The sequence below is a fragment of the Chionomys nivalis genome, chromosome 1 (assembly GCF_950005125.1).
Source record: "Chionomys nivalis chromosome 1, mChiNiv1.1, whole genome shotgun sequence".
Classification (NCBI taxonomy): Eukaryota; Metazoa; Chordata; class Mammalia; order Rodentia; family Cricetidae; genus Chionomys; species Chionomys nivalis.
In genome coordinates this window covers 63329067-63349266 of record NC_080086.1, presented here as the reverse complement: position 1 = coordinate 63349266, position 20200 = coordinate 63329067, and the positions used below count along the sequence as shown (strand labels likewise).

The following is a 20200-nucleotide window of genomic DNA, read 5'->3' as shown; positions in this document are numbered from 1 at the left end:
CTGAGGAGACACCAAGCAGCTGCTCCCTGAGGAGATGTGAGGACCCTGCAGAGCCTGCCAGAAAGGAGGGACATCTGAGAAGCTAGGAGAACTGGAGGGCACCTCTTCAACAGCAGGAGCAAGAGAAGGTGTCTGCTCTGCCCAGCGTGGTTTATTTCATTTGGGGCTGGCACTCAGGCGGGCTACAGGTGTCAGAGAACCCCCACTGTGGGAGGCAAGGCTCTTCATGCCCAGCTACCATTCTGACCTGTTTCCACACTTTCGCCGGCTTTTCTAAGGATCAAAAAGAACTTCAGCTAGACTTGTTGTTAACTTCGTCCATGGGAACTAATTCTACAAGAAGCCGTTCACTTCACTGAGTCCTTTCTTGGTGGGCATCAGCCAATGGCAAGAATAGCCTGGGACAGTGACCCAGAGTGACTCTGATGTGGAAAGGTTCCTCATTAACCAGTCCATTTAACACAAGCCAGGTACTGTTTCAGTCCCGGGATCCACAGAGAAAACCAAATCCTGCCATACAGATTGAGGTTTTTATCCCACTGAGGAGGACTATGAAACAAACACTTATCAAGTAAGGAAGGGTTTACATGCCAGAGAGAAAAACAGAGACCAGAGGAATAGGGAGGGCTGGACTAGGTAAAGAAAGCTACTAAATGTTCAACAGAATGACCCCCACGGGGAATTACTGAGGTGGCCTTTAAGCAAAAACCTGAAGAAAACCAACCAACCAGACAAAAGACACACAAGTAACCAAGCCAAGCAGAGGATTCTAAACAGAGAAGAGAAGGTGCAGAGCCCTAAGGCAGGCACGTGCCCGTGTTGTTTGAGGAGGCTGGTGATGCTGGAGAGGAATGGGCATGGGGTGGGAAGTAGAAAACACGGACAAAGAGATAACAAAGGCCATGTTGTGCATGGTGAATCCGTATGAAGCTTTTAATTTGAGAAGGGAAGAGTGGAAAGGATTGAGCAGAGGGGACTTGACATGATTGACATGACATTAGCATGTCTGTCAGAGGGCAGGTGAGCAAGGTTAGCCATGGGTTTGAGCAGGAAGGATTCTGTTTCTGACCAGGTGGAGGAATGGAGGTAGTGAGAAGTGGCCGAGACACACATGGGAAACGCACAGCTTCCCTAGGGCTGGAAGGAGATGGCAATGTGTCTTGGTGATGTCACAGTTTTGAGAGCATGTCCTGCGATCCAATTGCAGTTCACTGATGGCACCGTACAGTGAGCCCTGGCTCTAGCCCTGCCACTGGCTCTCTCCAGATAGTCTTCTTTCGTGTCTAGAGTCCCCTCATGTAGCATGGGAAGAACCAACGAGGGATGCCATGGCTGGAGTGAAGCTCTGTTGTCTGCAGTCCATGTTGGGTCTGTGGGAATGACTTCTCCAAGAAGTGTTGTATGACATTTGTCTTTACAAATGCTACTTTTACCTCATCTGTAACCGAGTTAATAATGTGCTTTGAGATCATTTATGCACTCATTCGGCTTCCACACTGAGTCCCAGCTGTTTAGACTAACGACTTCTAAGAGAAGCAACCTCATCAATCTTACGACACTTTGGACTCCTGAGTGAGGCGCCATGCTACCTATTTCTCCTTCGAGGCTCAGCCATGCACCTGCCTCAGAACAAGGAGTGTGCCTGTAAGATGTGGTTACTAAAGACCATCTGCTGAAAGCAGGAAGGCCTTGAAAGCAACGCCCCCAACAAACATGATGCAAACGGCTGGCAGATACCGACTGGTGCTATCTGGCTGTGGCCTCGTGAGCTGTTCTGAGTCAGTAGGGCCCTAAAAACGATTTCCTCAATTTCCCCTCTTCAAGACTCCTAGAAAAAATTCATCAAGACAGAAGTTCTTCATTCCTTTTTGAGGCCATCTTGGCTATGTTGTTCAATAAGCAGAAAGGGCAGCCTTTGGAGGGATCAGAACTCTTCAGCCTTGGGTAAATGACACCAAGGGTCAGTTTCCTTTATTTTACTCTATGACACTGCCACATTGGTTCAGTGAGTAGTCATCACACCACAGCTAACAAGGTTCCCTTCCCCCAAATAAGCCCATAGTCCTCCCTCCACTCCCAGTACTAAAACTCAGCTTCCTTCTCAGGGTGGTGGCTGACGGTTTGATGAGTGGAACCCTTTGAGTATGGGGACAAAGCACAGCAGGGCGGCAGGGTCAGTCTCCTCCAGGCTGCTGGAAGGCACAGGTCCCAGTGAGAGCACAGAGCAGATGCAAAGTCAGATAACACCCATGAGCCCTGCCGATGACCAAAGCCCTTCACTAGGAAAAGGGCGTGTCAGCAGGCCCTTGGCCTTGGCGTTTAGGACTTAAGGAAGGTCGTGGTGAAGATATTACAGAGGGCACGGCACAGGATCAATCTTTCATATGTTAAAAAATAAATAAATAAATAAAACCTTATTCTTGGCACAGTTCTCATCATGGACACTTGCGTTTAGGACTTGGGAAACAGCCAGGGTAGCTGCAGAGCTTTCTGTGCATTGGTACCGACGTTAATGACAGCCTTGGCAGACACTCTTATTCTGAAGGCTTCTTTCTCCAAGCTCCGCCTGGTGAGCCACAGGACCCACGTCCCCAGGCAGAATCCTGACCTCAGCTGAGCCAGGTGGAGTTTCTTTCTCTGAGGTTAACAATGGGTCTGCAGAGGTTGAGTTAGTGCTGGCAGGAGAGGTGCAGAGAAGTTGGCTGGCATAAGAATAAATGCGGGACAAGTGTGGGCACGAGGGACTGCTGGCTAGACAGGAACAAGGCAGGCGTGCAAAGAGAAGCCAATGGGTGAAGGCATCACCCAGAGAGACTGATAGAATTTTATTTTTCAGTTCCTGAACCTTTGGGGTCCATGACAGTCCCTGTCTTCAGTGCATCTAACCCAGCAACCCTTTCTGCTACTTAACATCATTGGATGTGATTTCTATTCTGCATCAAAACAACCTCTGGAATGACACAGTAATATTCTATAGTAGGGACTAGATAGATGGTTCAATGGGTAAGAGGGGACCTCTCTTTGCAGAGGATGCGAGTGTAGATCCAGCATCCAAAGGCAGCCCTCTGCCTGTAGCTATGACTCCAGGACATCTGACACAGTTTTCTGATCTCCACAAGAACCACATGCATGTACAGGCCTGCGCACACGTACATGCACATACACTCGTGAGCTTGAGTGTGTGCGCGCACACGCACGCACACACACACATACTCACGCATGCATACACAAACAATAAAAATAAACCTTCAAAAAGATTTTATGGTAATATGAAATAACTGAGTGATAAAGTATATAAAATTTCATACATTCTATCATTTAGAAAAAATATATATGTATGCACAACCCTGGTTGGAACAAAGAAGTATTAAAAGAACTCAAATGACTGATTTTTTTTTTTCAGTTTTACATAACATATTTTGGTATTCTTATAATTTCTGAAAGAAATTGTTGGGAACTAAAATCAATATTTAACCATGAATGCTTCCATAAATGAGCTCTAAAATAAGAGACAGCATCAATAATTAATTACATATTTATAGTTTTCCTGGAGTCAACACAAGTAGCTCATTTTCCTAAAATGTTGGAAAATGGTATTTTGTGAACTTACCCATTTGAGTTACTTTATGTTTTTATAAAATGAAGAAAACATGCTAAATTCACACTGTTGATCTCATACATATTTTGCATCAGATTTTTGTTGTTTGTCTTTTGTAGTCCAACCATTGCCCAACAGTGAAAATCTCGCTAGGATGCCCAGAGACCTCAAACACTTTGCACACCCTAGAGAGGGCTAAATGCAGAATTTACCACACATCTGTAAGACCCCCATCTTCTGAGGGACAGCTGTCCTTCTGTACTGACCAGCCTTGGTTGTCCATCTTGTCCTTGACTTCTTGGATCCATAACAGATAGACCCATGGCACAGTAAGAATTAAGGCTACCAGTAACTCAGCTCAGCTAGCCAATCTCTTCATCTCAGAGACAGGACTTTAGCCAAAGTGGAGACTCCCCTACTTCGGGGTGTCACATGCCTTGCTTGGACAAGGCAAAGGACTTACTATGATTCTATTTGATCTGGAGTTGGCTCTTTGAGGTGATCTAGGAGGATGGCGAGATACCCAGAAGCCTCTTCCCCATACTCAGCAGAGGACTGATCATGCCAGTGGCTTCAGAGGTCTCTGACCCTATCCCCTGAACACTGCAGAAAGAGAGATGGTGCCTGGAGCCAGCTTCCCCCTCCTCCCAGGAGGCCTGCTCAGAAATGGTTGTGCAGTGTCCGTCCTTACCTCCAGAGGGCGTGCCGGCGACTCTCCTGAGGAACTTCACCCACTCCTCCATCTCTACCTGGGAGCTGGCCATGAGGACGTAGGAGTCTTGACCCACGCGATTCTGGTCACATGAGGCTGAAGGAAAGAGTAGCACATGGGAAGGTTGTAGAGCGGGAGGAGCCAGAGCCAGGGGGATGGGCGAAAGCTGAACCTGGTTTCCTAGTTCAGTAAGCACTGAGAGTCAAAACAGTGCTGTCCAGCCTCGCTCAGTGATCCTGGGTCTTGGGCCACTCCTGTGGCTTTAGCCAATAGCATATTTCCATTGACAAGTCACTGAATACAGGACTCATAATTGCCCTGGCTTTGGCAGAGGGCCGTTTCCACAGAGGTCAGAAGCCATTGCTACTGACAAGAAGAGCAGCTATAGCATTCAGTTCAGCATTCAAGGAGATGTCTGGTCTCCATGCCCACAACTGGTGCTTCTCAAAGCAGCTGGAGCTCAGCTGTGGCGATCTGGGAGGGAACAAAAGCCCCCGGCAATGGGTGCCAGAGTGCCTTTCTCATAGAACGAGTGTCTCCCGTCACAGGCTGCTGGGATCACTCAGAGCCTTGCAGAGAGTGGGTTTCCAACACTCACTTAAAAGGGGCACATGGAGACTGTGGGGCCTTGTTTACCATTCTCACTCTAGTAAAGGGAGTAAAGCTCAAATGGTCAAGTGGCAGAAAGATGGTGGAAAAGACAGGACAGGTGTCACAGGAAGGGACAAAATGAGGAAAAGTGGCAAGAAAAGAAATGAGGGGAAGAAAGGAACCTAACATCTTGCTACGCCTCATTGCAGGCAGAAATCTGCAGATACAGAACTTTCTTTAGTTGATAAAGGTGTTAGAAGGGACAAAAATAGTAGTAATTCCTTCGATCACCAGATGCTGTTGAAGCCCCCTCTTCCTACAATGCCAGGTCATCTGAGAGAGAGAATATTCCAACTGTCCCAGGGACATAGCCCTGAATTTTCCTGCAGAAACCGGCTATCCAATCCCTTTAGTTCTGGTCTTTTGGACTTAGTACCACCAACCCTTCTTTCTCAGTTTTGGATGAGCCAATTCGAAAGGCATCTTGTCAGTCTCTTCTCCACGAAAGTCTTTCTCATGGGTGTCTCCAGGGGTAGACCTGGAAGCAAATGGTGCTCAGGGAAGAACTAAGAATGACCTGAGTAAGCGCAGGGTCCTTCTGAGATGAAGTGGGAAGTTGTGTTACCAGTTTACAGTCATTAGGACCGAAGCCCAGAGATACCAGGTATCTGCCCAACCAAACACCGGGCAAGGCTGCTGCTCTCCTCCTCCCTACGGACATCCTGCTGGGCAGAACCTATCTGGTGTCCTTCTCTGCCAAGAACACACTTCAGTCTGCGGCACCATCAAAACACATCTTGATTTACTGGCTCCGGGAGCCCCTTTGGTTCTGCCGTGAGAAGCCCCACCAGGAAACTTCCTTTAGCCACCACCTCTGACTTGCCTTGTTGCACGAGTCTCCTCACTAATATCCATCCCTGCTCTGTTCTCATCCCTACAACCTACATTTCACTCTCAAATCACATGCATTTTGAATGTGAGCCATAGAGTGGCCCAGTGGCTTTGCATCCTTCTGGCATAGACGTTCAATTTCTTATAATTGCCAAGAAGTGCCTATCGAATCCCCATTCCTGAAATCATGCCACCCTGACCACACTGACCCACTTGGAATTCTCTGTCACATGGAGGCTTGGGGACATTGCCCTGGTCATCCCTGTCCTCAGAAAGGCTTCTTCCAGCCAAACACTTCCTTTCTCTGTTAGCAGCTTCCTAACTTTACCCCAATCCCACGTTCTGAGTGACACACCCTCGGCCTGCTCCATGATCATCGATGAAGCAACCACCTCCATCCCCTCAGACAGAACGTGTTCTCTCTTTGCTTTAGATGTTGTCCCATCCAGAAGATTACATAGTTCATCTGTGCTATGTGGCGTGAGGCTGGACTGTATGCTGCGTGCGGCCATTTCCGTTCTTTGAGCTCCAGCCCTACAGCAGCCCCAGCTTTCAGCAGATGCCCAGCACATTTGCTGTTGGATGAGAGATAATATCTCCTAAAATGCTACGTATGGAGGCTGAGTGGGATGTGTTACCCAATAGGAGAACCCCCACAACTCAAGCTGACGGTCAGGTAGAAAGGTAGAGATGCTCCTCCCTCAACAGCTGTCTCCGTGATGTAAATACGCACTACTGTGAGCCTTGGACCTGAGGTCTGCCCAGACAGGGCCCTCATCAGGAATCCTGTTTCCTATGGCACCATGACCTTCTGCAAGAGGAGGACAAAGAGATGAACTAAAAATTTTCCGTTAGTCCAGGCAGTATGGAGTCTTGGAAACAGCTGCGGGAACATAGGTTCTGAGTTTAGGATTTCTATATGTCCACTCGTGTGTGTAAATAGGAAGATACTGTGGTAGGAAGAGACAGAGACGGATGGTGAGATGGACGTCCCCTTGAATGCTGAACTGAATGCCGTGGCTGCTCTTCCTGTCAGTAGCAATAGCTTCTGACCTCTGTGGAAGTGGCATGATTGAATGAGGGACCATCACCTTGACTTCTAGGTGTGAGGTGGAAATGCAGGCTACCTACCTGGAATAACTTCAAAGACAAATTTCCCTGCTTCTTCGGGGTTTGTGGCGATTTCTTTGACTGTGCTGCCAGGCAGATACATACATCCCTGAAAGATCAAAGGTTATGCTTTGTATGCAATCAACAATCTCTTACTTAGGAAGCAGCTAATTCGGGGAAACAAACGAGATGCTAACAGTGAGTGAGGAGGGCAAGCGGAGGAACAGGAAAGCTGCCTCCAGTTTAAGGGACATCCATCCCTCTGACTCGGGTCGTGGCCAAGGTGAGTGGCAGCTGCTGGGATCCCTAGGGAAAGCAGGGAAAAGGCCTGACTGGAGACGCCTTGTCAGAGAGCCAAGTCGCTTCTACCCTGCACGCATACAATGCTTCAGCAAGGCCTTGGGCTTTCCCATAGGGCAGTTCACTAGATCTTCACAGTACCTGAGTGGCAAGGACCATCATATCCACCTTTCCGATGAGATTTAGATTTGGAGCTAAAGGGCATAGCTGACTTCTCTAGACTTAGTTACTCCTGTTTTATATACAAGTTACCGAGTTGAAGGTCAGACATCAGGTGTCCTAAGATGTTGTTATTCCAGTCTAAACAAAAACCAGCCACGGTGAAAGCATAAAGGACCAGAAGATTAAGACATTTCCAAAATAACATCAAAAACCTGGAAAAAGAAAGTTTCCTGGGGTCTAGGAAGAAAGATGTCTGAGAGAGAAAAAGAAAAAATAAGAAGGAAGGGGAGGGGGAGTGAGGAGGAAGAGGAGGGAGGGAAGAGGGAGAGGAGGGGAGGAGGAGATAGCAAGAAGGAGCAGATAAAAAGGAGGAAAAGCTTCCTGTCTATTAGGTAGAGCTCTGCCATCCTCTGCAACCTTTAATGCTGTTACCTGCAGGGCTCACTGTCTGGAGGTCACCTGACTCCTCACACCATCCTTATGTCACATGGCTGCTCTACTAGTCTGGGTTAGTGTGGCTCCGGAGGAAGAAAGCATGTCGTTTCTGTACAGGAAGGAATGCCCCCGGAAAGGAAAGTTGCTTTCAGAGGTACCTCTCTACACTGTGACTTGGTACCCCAAATCACTTCATCACAAATTGTAAAGATAAAGTACTGGCATTACTGCATGTATGTGAGGTGCCAGACCCTACTCACTGCTACGACTAGATTAGTGGAGCAGATCCTCACGAGAAATCCAGAAGGGACTGTTCTCCTGACGGAAGAAGTGAGGAAACGAAACTGCAAGATGTTAATTAGCTGACCAAACACCACAAGTCACACTAACAAGAAAATGATGATGTGAACACTGGACAGCGAGAATCCAGAAATCCTGATCAGGATTTCCGACCCAGACTCAGCTCAAAGAAGCGACAGAGTTCGAGCCACACACACTGGGCACCAACACTCCCGGCAGATCCCCCCCACACACACACACACTGTGCAGGGAGACCCTGGGACACCATAACCAACAGGAGGGTGATGAGAGGAAGATGCCCTGGGGGGTAAAGGTGGGACAGGGAAGAAAGAAAAGGGCTCAGGCCTTGCCACTACTGTCACTAACTTTGCCAGCTGGCCTGAGTGGATTCTGAGTAGAGACGGGGCAGAACCAGAGTGCATGGCTCCCGAAAGCAGATCGAGATGCATTCCAAATCACTAAAACTTACACTGTGTGAGTGCATGGCAAATGATTTCATATTCAAAAGAATAATAAGATGCTGGAGAGTTGGCTCGGCAGTTAAGAGTGCCTACTTCTCTTCTAAAGGAGCCGATTCTGGTTCCCAGCACAGTGGCCCGTAGCTCCAGCTCCAGGAAATGGTTCCCAGCACATACCCCCGCCCCTGCCTCCCACATAATTACAAAGTAAGAAAAGAAAGAGATAGTGTTACCCCAAGCTTGTTACTTCTTGTTCTTTCCCACACCTTTCTATTATGTCTGTGGTGGGATTTATCCATGTGGTAGAAATTTTGTGGAACACTACGTGCACCATTGCAAATCTTCTCAGCTCTAGCTTCCCTGACTTCATGTGGCACTTCAATTTTTTAGTTCAACTTTATTCTATGTATATGAGTGTATACATTTATTTGCTGAATGTATAGCTGTGTGCCACGTGTATGCCTTCTCAAGCAGAAGCTTGAGAAGGGCTGGAGTTACAGACAATTGGAGCCACCACACATGTCCTGGGAATTGAACTTGGGTCCTCTGGAAGAGCAGTCAATGCTCTTTGCTGCTAGGCGGTCTCTCCGGCCCTCATGTGGTACTTTGAAGCAAACATGAAATATTGGCAAATCCTGCACAAAGTTTGCTATCAGAGAGCCTGTTGTTAAACATGTCACAGCACTGACAGGCCTGTTGGGTTGAATTCCTTCACTTTGAAATTTGGAACAAAGGTTTTCTGCGATGTCAGGGCACCACACACTTCCACCAACTGCGTGCAGGGTTCCTGTTCCCTGACTTCATCCACTACCACTTAGAACGCTTCTCCTACTTTGGCAAGAGGACATGGTGGATCACTAATGTGTATTGTATTACACTGATTGTTAATGAGGTCAAAGTTCTAGCAGACATTTATTGGACATTGCGTTTCTTTTGTAAATTTAGCCATTTTTTCTACTGATTTGTTTAAAATTTTCTTGCAGTTTTGGAAGAATACTTTAAAGTGTAAGAACATTTGTTTACTAAATATGCGCATAGAGTTTCCCATTTATTATCTGAAGCTTTATTTTCTTGCACTGACTTTTAGTTATGAAATAAACCATCCTTGTTTCTTAAAATGCAGCTCCCCTAAGCCCACGCAGACGCTGCTGTGTCTTCTGCATCTTTGCTAATGGGTGTTTCCCATTTAAGTCTTTCCCCACATTCAGGAATGAGGAAACAGGGCATTACTTGTTTTCAAGAACCTAGCCTGTAGCTATAGCTTCCAGTTCATTTCTAGATAGTTCCAGGAATCCCCAAAGCACTGATAAATGACCATATAGTTAGTAGAGCATTAAATAGATGTGATCTGCATTTGAATGAGATGGTGGGGATGGCAGGAAGACAGCAGGACAGTCACCAGCTGTGGTTTGGGATAATAATGTGAACATCAACTCAATTTCCAATAGTAAGACATTCAGCTTCTTTTTTTTTTTTTTTTAATTTCATAACACCTGTCTGGCAATGGTGGCACACACCTTTAATCCCAGCACTCAAGAGGCAGAGGCAGGTGGATTTCTGTGGGTTTGGGGCCAGCGTGGTCTATGGTGAGTTCCAGGACAGCCAGGGCTTCATAGAGAAACCCTGTCATGAAAAAACAACAGCAAAAAATACCTTAAATTTCAGAATGTTTATACAGTATATTATTTGCCATGATTATTGGTGATATTGTAGAATAATATTCAATTCTAAGAAACAATATTTGTGACATATTGCCACTTTCATTAAGTGAAATCCTTATTTCACACTTAAGGGACAACTTTCTAAGTATCTGTGGCCAGGGAATGCTGGACTTAGGCAACTACTTCTTTTTTTTTTTTTTTTTTTTTTTTTTTTTTTTTTTTTTTTTGGTTTTTTCGAGACAGGGTTTGTCTGTAGCTTTGGAGCCTGTCCTGGAACTCCCTTTGTAGACCAGGCTGGCCTTGAACTCACAGAGATCCACCTGCCTCTGCCTCCCAAGTGCTGGGATTAAAAGGCAACTACTTCTTGATGGGAATTTTTGTGTTTTTCTAATGATCTAAATTTCCTACCATGTACGAGTGCAGCTTTTCTAGACAAATATGCAGTACAACACACAGCAAAATATGTCCTTTGTAAGGAATAACCATTCTAGCCCTTCATTTTTAGATCTGAAATGAATCTGTTGTTTTACTGGTCATTTTTTTTTTAGCCACTTGGTAGGGGTTGTGTGGTTTCCTCACTTGCCCTCTTGGTCTGATTACTATATTCACAGATTTCGTAATAAACTGTCCTTGCAGCTTAGGACATAATCGCCTACTCATCCCCTTTAATCATGAAGAGTCGTGAGTTTCCCACACGGGGAAGAAGTCGGGACTCACACATGACTGTTTTACCCATGTCACTAGCTTGCTTTTACAAGACAGGTTTTCATAGGTACTTTATATTATTAGAGCATGTGATAAACACAGGCCAGGCAGTATTGTCTCATTTAAACAAGAAGGAGAATCCAGAAAAGGCAGAGATAACTGCAGGGCCACGAGAAGAGCGCAGTGCTCCGAGGGAGACAACTTCCCCTTTCCACACTTCACAGAGACAGCCTCTACCCAGCGGCCCTCTCGGTAGGCTGCGGTGGCAAACACGGCATTGCCTCCCAGAGAATTCTCGTGTTGCTGACACGCTAGCCACTGTGATCTTGTCCTGCGTTTGCTAGGCTCGACAGGTCTGTGTTGTTCATAAAGAACAGGAAGTCCACGCACCACACAGATCCCTGCAGACGCCTGGCGAGGCAGAGCCCCTTGACTTTCATTTTGGTTCGCCCATCTGCTCGTCGGTTCGTCTGCTCAGCCACCTCCAATATCCATATGTGCCTCATCTTCTCCTTCCTAAGTTTTGGAGTCTATTTTCTCTAAGAAGTTCTAGTAAAGCCCTTCCACGCTGCTTCTGTTACCACCCACAGGAACTCTAGGTGGGTGTGCAGCAATCTTGGGCGCTAGAGACCTCAGTTTACACTCGGGGTCCCATAGGCATGGCTAATGACAGCCTGTCACACTCTCATTCCCGCTATAGACAGAAGAGAGGGTGCAGGGAGAAGGGACGGGCCTGAGACTGAGGATCAAAGCTGTCTGTGGACTCATCCTGACCCTCAGGTGTGACGCTGTGCCTCTGTTCTCGTAAATCCTGAATCTGACCACTGCTGCCTCCCAGCCCCCAGCTCCCTCTGACGTTCCTAGTCCTGATCCCACTAACAGTGTTCCCTGGGCTCCCTACTCAAACTTCATTCTGTTTAGGACACACAGAACCTTCTGTTTACGGCAAGCTAAAGATGGTCTTCCGTCCGGTCAGAAACCCACGGTGGCTCTCATGACACACAGTGTAAACGCCCAAGTCTGTGCAGCGGCGATCACAACCTGGCCCCTAGACCTCCACCCCTGCCCTCACTTCTCTGAGCTCTTCCCCTCCGGGTCTCTGTACTGGTTCTGTTCCTGCCACGCGGAACCCTCCATGCTTTCTACTCAGGTCACACATGCTCCTCTAGTCTGCGTGTGGCCATTTCCTCTGCCCAGGAGGCTCTGGTCCCAGAGGTCCACTTAGCAGCCCCCTCTCCTTAGCATCCCCACCACCTGCATGAAGTCAGTGTGCACTCCTGCGCCTGTCTAAGATCGTAACGTGTCTCCCAACAACTCATCGTTCCTCTAACAGCTGCTGGCTTCCCTTATCTACTGTGACTCTGTTCTGCTCCGTTCAGCAGCTGTTTCCCTGGCTCTATTCATTGATTTAGTTCACATCTCCAATGAACTGGTGTGGGAATATTTATGTGCGAATGCATTAGGCATTAAATACAATCATTGTTCCAGATATACTTATTGAACAACAACAATGAGTCCCCACATCAGTTCTTCTGAGCTACTATGGTGGGTTGCCATCTGTGTCACCATTGTGGTGTGAGATTGGACTTGGGGTGCCCTAGGAACCCTACTGCGCTAATGGGAACATCTCAGCCATCTTCACACTCGGGGCATATAGACAAGGCAAGAGCACCACCCAGGTGGAGGTGTCTGGATGATTCTGTGTCTCCTCGCTGAGGAGGTCTAGGGGACTGGAAGCAGCCAGTGGGCCCCTGCCCGGCTCCTCTGGCCCCAAAGCAAGGACACACCCCGCGGGTACCTGCGGCTTGGAGTCCTCTTCGTCCTTGTAGTAGTAGAGTTGCTGAGCTCTCAGCACAAAGTACCGCTGCTGCCAGTTTTTCACGATGGACCTCTGCTTCTTCAGCCAGCCCATCTTAATTGGCCTTTCCAGGGGGTTGGGGGTGGCGGGTGGGTGAAAGGCCGCCATCTGCTCCCCAGTCATCACGCTCCTTGACCGAGCTGTAGAGAGGAACAGACAGGCAGGCTGACTGAGGGACATGAAGCAGGGAGTCAAGAACAGGGCGGCCGGGGGACCTGAGAGAAAACCCTGATGTCCCCCCACACCCCAGAGAGGAGCCAGGGCCCTGTTCCTGAAAGGAGCCCAACGAACCAGAGCCTGCAGTCCGGCTGCCTCTGGCCCCGCGAGCCGCAAAACGGAGATTGGCTGGGGCCTCTGAAGAGGAAGTGGCCACAGCATCTGACAGAGGTGCTTCCTTTTCCTGCGTGGGAGTATCTGACAGAGAACAAAATAATGCCCAGCTTTGTGTCCAGAGTAAGGCCCACACAGCTGCACAGACCACCGGAAGCTGACTGCTTTCCCTCCATGGCCCCTTTGCAGAGTCAGCCTGGAACTTGGACCCCATTGCCCCACACTGTGTCTCCAACAGGCTGTATCCCTGTGCCAGACCCAGAGGACTTGGCACCTCCTGAAGTTTCTGGCCAAGCGTCATCTTGTGTCCTCCAGTCACCTACCCACTGTGTTTACATCCCTCTGCAGCAGGGCCAAGGGCTTCGGTTGGTACATCTGTCTTACGTTTCTGGTCAGATGTCACCATTAGCAGAAGCAGAAGCAGAAGTGGATCTCAAAGCCAGACCCCTCCACCCACTGCATGCTATCATCGGCTTTTGGCTTCCTACAGAGTTCTGCCTGTCATTTGATCAAGTCCTGGTCTGTGCCTCCATGGTGACCCCCACCCAGAACAACTGTCGCCGTCCTTACTTCCTGTACCCTCAAAGTGACCCATTCACCCCCTGGCTTCCAGCCAAACTTTTCCTCTAACACCTGCCTTTGTGCTTCTCTAGCCAATGCCACAGGGACTGCGCGGCAGAGCCGTGGCCTTGTGCGAGTTCTGAACTCGCTGCTGACAGCAGTGTCTGGGCTCCGCTCTGCAGCTGAAGCACATCTCTAGCTCACTGCTCGTTTCGTTAGCTTTGGTTGGTCCTGAGACATTAATGATATGGTTAAAGTATTGAGTCTATTCTCATCACTTTTCCTTACCTGACTAGAGAGCTGTCCTTTCTTGCCTTGCTTTTGACTGGCACTTCTCCAAACCCCAGTCAGTTTCCATACTAGCTAACCTGGGTTGTTGATAGTCCTTACAATACAGAATTGTTAGTATTACACAGACAACACACAGAAACCATTTAGCACACTTAGTTAAGCATTTGCCACTCTGATTTCTGTCGCTGGTGACTGCTTCTAACTCGAAGGACAGAGCTCGTCTCTAAGAGCAGTTTTTCTCTCACTTCAAGCTTCAGACCCCCTGTTTCACTCACTCCCATCTTGAGTGCAAATCTCTAACTGCAAACTTCTCCCTGTTGCCTTTGATCCCTGCTTGCCTGTCTCCCTGTAGGCCATGGCTCTCAGCCTTTATCCACGTTCGTAGCATTCTTCTCACAATGCTAGTTCTCACCAGAACCACACAGAATGGCAGTCTCTGCTCCACCGACTCCAGAGCTGTGTGCACAGGCGTCTGCCTACCTGGGCCCTTCAACCTTGCAGTCACTCTGAGTTCCTAGAAGACACTTAGGTCACACTTTCAGCCCTTAGCTTCCACTAGGGAACTGGAAGAGTTGCAACACACGCTTGATTGAGCCTTCCGTTGGACAGCCATCAGCATGGGAGAGCACACGGTCAGTGGCTGTGGAAGATAACGGTTCAGTTTGATGCCCATTTGGTTTGTAGAGATTGTTTTGTATCAGTGTGTCTTAATACCCTAACAACAACAACAGACTTTGCTTCCAGTCTTCCTTCCCAGCTATAACTCATTCCCGGGGGCTTTCACTGGGGCTGATTACTTCCTCAAGCAACCACCAGGGCAGTGAGAGGATGAACAGGCTCTGGCTGTGGAACAAGAAGGAGGAGCGGACCTGAGTGAAGGACTGAAAACTTCGTGTGGCTTTGATTCTCTCTTTGTAGGGGTGTATCTTGAAGAGACTCATCTGTACCAGAAAGAGAGCACACATGGATAAAGGTGAAAGTGTCGCTCACACACAGAGCTTTTGAAGAGGGTGGGAGAGGGAGGCCATGACATTCTCTTCTGCTGTAATATGGGCTCAGTGTGAGCCCATTCATTGCAGTGCAGCTCCTATGGTCGCCCATCTACAGCAACACCAGATATGAGAAGAGGACCCCTTATTGCAGCAGAGTAATGTGAAGCTCCATAGGAATAAATGGGACCAACAAGAAAGGGAAGAAGTCAGGCAGAGGCCACATGGTATCTATGAGGACTTAGGTCTCTTTAGCCACTCCCAGAACCCCACAGACCTGGTTAGGATCACTTTTAGAGGCAAGAAAAGTGGAGGATCTCAGAATCATCCAAAAAAGGGACAGGGATCTAAAAAAAAAACCAGAAATATGTAGAATTGGAGGGAATTTGATTAGCATGGAAGCCAGTGGCTAGGGGATTCTTTATACTTAGTTCTGGAGGGATTTCATGATTCTTTAGGGTAAAAAACAACAACAAGCCAAAAAAAAAAAAAAAGATCAAGCCTAAAAACATCTGTGCCTCGAAGAATGGCCTGGGAAAGGCAAGAGGCCGTGTGAATGCTTGGCATTCTTAAATACAGCCCAAAGAGGACAAGACAGCCATGAGAGAGCACAATCCCAAGCCCTGGCCTGGCACGATCCCTCTCACCATACACCCAGCCAGTGTCTCTTGAGTGGTTACTGTCCTCTTACCATCCCTGATATGATTGTATGTCCAGGGTTTCCCTTCTAAGTTAGAGCATGTGGAGAGATCTGTGCCCATTCTACACAGCAGGAAGCCGATCCCGGTACTGGGGGACAGTGACAGCTGGGGCAGAGTGAGCCAGCAACTGAACAGAGGAGCTTCCTGCCCAGGCTTGGGTCCCAGTAGTGGTCATCAGGCCATCTTGTAGATGGTGCAAGTATGAGAGAAGTGGCCGGGTGGGCCTTGGCTCTGACTACCATTCTTTGCCACATCTTTGAACAGCCCCTTTGTAGGAGATCTGCTACTGTCGGTGGTTAATTCCTCATAACGAACATGGTCGGCGAGAAGCTCCGCTGTGAGCTGGTCTTCATACCCGTGGGAAGTGTTCCCCTACGGGAGGAGGAATGAACTAGGTAGACAGGACTGCAGAAGGCTCCTGGGGACAAGGGAGGCAGAGCGAAGCTACAGCCACACGGGGTTTGTAGAATTCCCTGCAAGAGCACAGTGAGGGTTTGAGTGAGGTCAGAAACCCACCCTCATCCTAGCAGAAAGAAGACCAAGCCCCCTGCAAGCACTGTGCTGAACAACACAGCACTCACTGTAAGTGGCTGTAGGCAGATGAGTGCATTGGGATACATAGAATTAAGTAAAACTATGTTCCCATCCGTCATATTTCAGGTACTCGGCTGCCGATGGACTAGTGGGCCCAGAGAAGACTTGGGTATAGACTGGGGCTTCAACCTTTCTCTGAGAGGGAAAAGAGAGCCATTTCATGTTACTGAATAAGGGGGGACCACAAAAAAGCATAAACACATTTTGTAATGAGATTGTTCATGCTGAATTTTAGTCTACAGGGAGAGGAGAGAAACAGAAGATGTGCTGTGCACCCAGGGTTGTATTTCTACAGCAGAAGTTAGTTTTGCCCCAAGTTGGAACAAGAGAAAATTGAAGAAGGAAGTATGAGCTGAGCGGTTGCCTCGGAAACACTGTCACTTCCTCTTCCTCTCCCATCTGCTGACCCACTGACCTGAAAAAGAACCACAGACTTTCCTAGGGCCCACCTTTGAAGTGTCTCTACCATGTGCTCTCCAGCTGCCCCGGTCTGCCTTAGGGGGCTGGGGTGTGGCGGGGAAGCTTCACCAGGCTTTAAATTGGGAGAGCCTGGTGCTGTTCTCTCTCCACGAGCTGCTAGCACTGGGGACGCCTGTCTGGACAAACAGCTCCCACGGAGTCCCTCCAGACTGCTCTTGCAGACTCATCACAGGGCTGCTTACAGACACCAGGGAATTTCTCAAGTTCACCACACTGCTAGTCAAACCCAACCCCCACCCCACTCTGCCACCTTCACACCGTCTGCCATTCCTACCTGTACTCACAAACACAGCCCCGCCTGCCTGCCTTCTCTGTGTACAACAGTCCTGTGACTGTCTCTGTGAGGGACCCATAGGCTCCTGCAGTCAGCGCTGATGAGATTGCTGATGCCATGGCCCTTCTGAGGTTTACCCTCAACTTGGGTTTGTCTCTTGACTGCAGATCTCCTGGAACATCAACGCCTCTCCTAGATCAGGTGGAAACACCCTGCCCCTGGACTTGGGGTTTTAGTGGCTTTCTGCTCATTTTCTGCTCTCCCTACACACCCAACCCACAGGACAGTGTCCTTCTTGCGTGGATTTCCTCTTTAAAAGTTCTTGCTCACCCTTTGAGAGTCACATCAGGCCACACCTCCACCAGCCAGCAGCTAAACTCGCAGTGTTCCGGCGCTGCCCCCTCTTCACCAGGGGCGCATAAGCAGTCCAGCATCCGAGCAGTCCAGCATCCGAGCAGTCCAGCATCCGACACCTCGCCTGTAGTTTTCCTACCATTTCCCTCTCCACTTGCGATGTAAGAGGACAAGGACGCTGCTTCTCTGCTTGCCCTTGTTCATCCTGTGTCCTGACTCCCAGTCAAGAGCAGGCAGGAGGCAGAGGGGTACAGATGCTTCTGTAACCGTGGCCATGACTCTACGGCGTGTTTCTTCTTTCATGAGTTTGTGAGTATCAGGGGCAGTGTGTGAGTGATTAACCCTCAAGAGTTAACAATGATAATGGACCTACCTCAGCCAGCGCTTAGTTTTAAAACACAAGAAGTGACCAGCACTCGAGAGGTAGAGGCAAGCAGATCTCTGCGACTTTGAGGCCAACTTGGTCTACAGACAGGACAGCCAGGGCTACACAGAGAAAACAAAACAAACAAAACAACAACAACAACAAAAACCCACAGGAATTGAAAAGCAAGCAGTGCTGTGAACATTATTATTGTAAGTATGTAGTTGATTTAATGTCAAACAAGATGGCAGTGATAGATTGGGAAGGGTGAAGGATAAAAGGGGAGGGAGGTGGAAGTGAAGGTCAGCAGGACACCACAGGGAATCCCAGGTGGAGCAGACAAGCCTGGGTTAGGAAGGGGCTAGCGGGCAAGGACGCACTGTGAGACACGACTGAGAAGGGATGGGCAGGCTGAGTGCAGAATCAACAAGGAGGAGCCAGGAGTCTGTGGCCTGGGGGTTGCATAGCTCAGGAAAGCTACCCTTCCCACTGCTGGCACAGCCTACATTGCTGAGCCCTTGACAGACAGCAGGACAGTGTCAGATCCTAGACCACGTAACTCTCTGCCTCAAGAAACCCTCAGAGCCCCAGGACCCATTTTCAGGAGCAAAGGGGTTATGATTAGAGAACAAGAATGCTTCGCTTCCAGCCACCCCAGACTTCTGGGTCCTAACATTTAAGGGTCTGAATCAAGAGAAGCTAGAAGGAAAAATTTAACTAACACGAAAACCTCACTTCAGAAAAATGAAGTGGTAGATGATCTTCAGATGTCACTGTGGCTGCACACAGCAGTGGGCACAGAGGGGAGCAGCCATCTAGAGGCTATGGATACAGTCCTCCATACAAGAGGAAGATGTGCTGGTTCCCTCGGGGCACGTGAGAGTGCCACGCAGTGAGTGTACCACACAATGAGAATACCATGTAGTAAGAGTGCCACGCAGTGAGAGCGCCACACCATGAGAGTGCCATGAAGTAAGAGTGTCACTCAGTGAGAGCGCCACGCAGGGAGAGCGGCACTCAGTGAGAGCGCCACACAGGGAGAGCGCCACTCAGTGAGAGCGCCACGCAGGGAGAGCGCCACGCAGGGAGAGCGCCACTCAGTGAGAGCGCCACGCAGGGAGAGCGCCACACAGGGAGAGCGCCACGCAGGGAGAGTGCCACTCAGTGAAAGCGCCATGCAGTTAGAATGCCATATAGCCTGTAAGAGATTTGGCCAGCACATGGTCCTTGGTGATTATTTAGTAAGTGTATGAAATAAGCATTTAAGGATATACTGAGAGTTATCATCAAGGGACTTCATATATTTGTAACAAATGATGGCAAATTTTCCTATTTGTGGGCCTTCTAGGTATGTTCACTGTCCCAGGGCAGGCAGTGGCTCGTACAAGGAATGACACCTACTCCAGCAATAATAAACTGCCAGTTCCTTACTCATATCACGTACTTGCAAGCACCTGTTTTGGTGCAGACTCCATAAGTTTCCATTACTTCCAAGCCCACGCCGGCTCTACAGTAGGTAGTACCTGGCTGTGCACCTCCGTTTTAAATGCAAGGGTCTGACACTCAGAGAGCTAAAGTGATTCCTGGAAATCTGATTTTAAAGCCAACTATCCATGCTCAGGAAACAAGACCCAGGAAGGAGCGGCATCCTGTGGTGAAGAGAGCTGCCCACATCACAAATCAAAGTGGTTAGAAAGGAAAAAAGCCTGCTGAGGACAGAGACAACCATGCTCCATCTGGGCAGCAGCAAGGCCATGAGGACTGACCACAGGCAGCTCCTGGTCCTCAGGAGTCTCTGCTGCTTAACAGAACACTGGGAGCCGAGCAATTTCCCAGAGCGGATCATTTGCTTTCTGGTCCGGAAGGCTGCACGTGGCACCAGCCTTTGAGCTACAGTGCCCCATGATGAGAGGTCTAGAGGGATGAGCAGGCCAGTAAGAGCGGCCTGGAGTCACTCTGTGACAGTCTTCTCTCCAGACAAAGGCACCACTCCATCCGTGAGGAAAGTCTCTGTGACGTGATCACCTCTTGTGAGGCTCCATCTCCAAGCGCCGCTGCACTGCAGACTAAAGTCCCACTAACTTTGGGGGGCAGACTCAAGCCATAGATCACCCACCTGCCCCCCACCCAAGCTGCCCCAAGAACTGCATGTAAACAACCCCCTGCTTCAGCTTCCGTCCAGCGTGTCATATGCGACACTCATCAGGCCTTGAAGAAACGCTGACAGAAATGGCAGTGAAACCTCAAACCTACCACCAGGCTTTGTCGACACCAACAGGAAGATGGACATATTAGGTAATCATGCTGCGTCTCACCAGCTCACTGCCAAAGCTCATTGGAAGAACCATATGCTAACTGAATCCTAGTGAGGGCCTGGAGTGGGAGGAGGGTGCTGAGATAGCCCAGCTTCACCACAGGCCGAGAGGGCTGCTGAGGAACCCTCTGAGCAGCAAAGCCATTGCTACCTCCTGCTGCAAACAG

The 20200-nt window shown here is 48.9% G+C and overlaps 1 protein-coding gene across 2 annotated transcripts in view; it reads right to left on the bottom strand.

Annotated features, from left to right (window-relative positions):
• Positions 1-20200, bottom strand: part of Arhgap25 (Rho GTPase activating protein 25) — an 80834-nt gene that overhangs the window by 29593 nt on the left and 31041 nt on the right. The window contains exons 1-4 of one of the 2 annotated variants that reach the window (XM_057770614.1): positions 13073-13402; positions 12722-12921; positions 6924-7011; positions 4290-4406 (exon numbers count right to left, since the gene is read on the bottom strand). In XM_057770614.1, coding sequence (XP_057626597.1) covers positions 4290-4406; positions 6924-7011; positions 12722-12921; positions 13073-13325 — 658 coding nt within the window. In that variant the 5' untranslated portion in view covers positions 13326-13402. Of the gene's footprint in view, positions 1-4289; positions 4407-6923; positions 7012-12721; positions 12922-13072; positions 13403-20200 lie in introns of those variants that run through there. The other variant, XM_057770623.1, reaches the window with a different exon arrangement.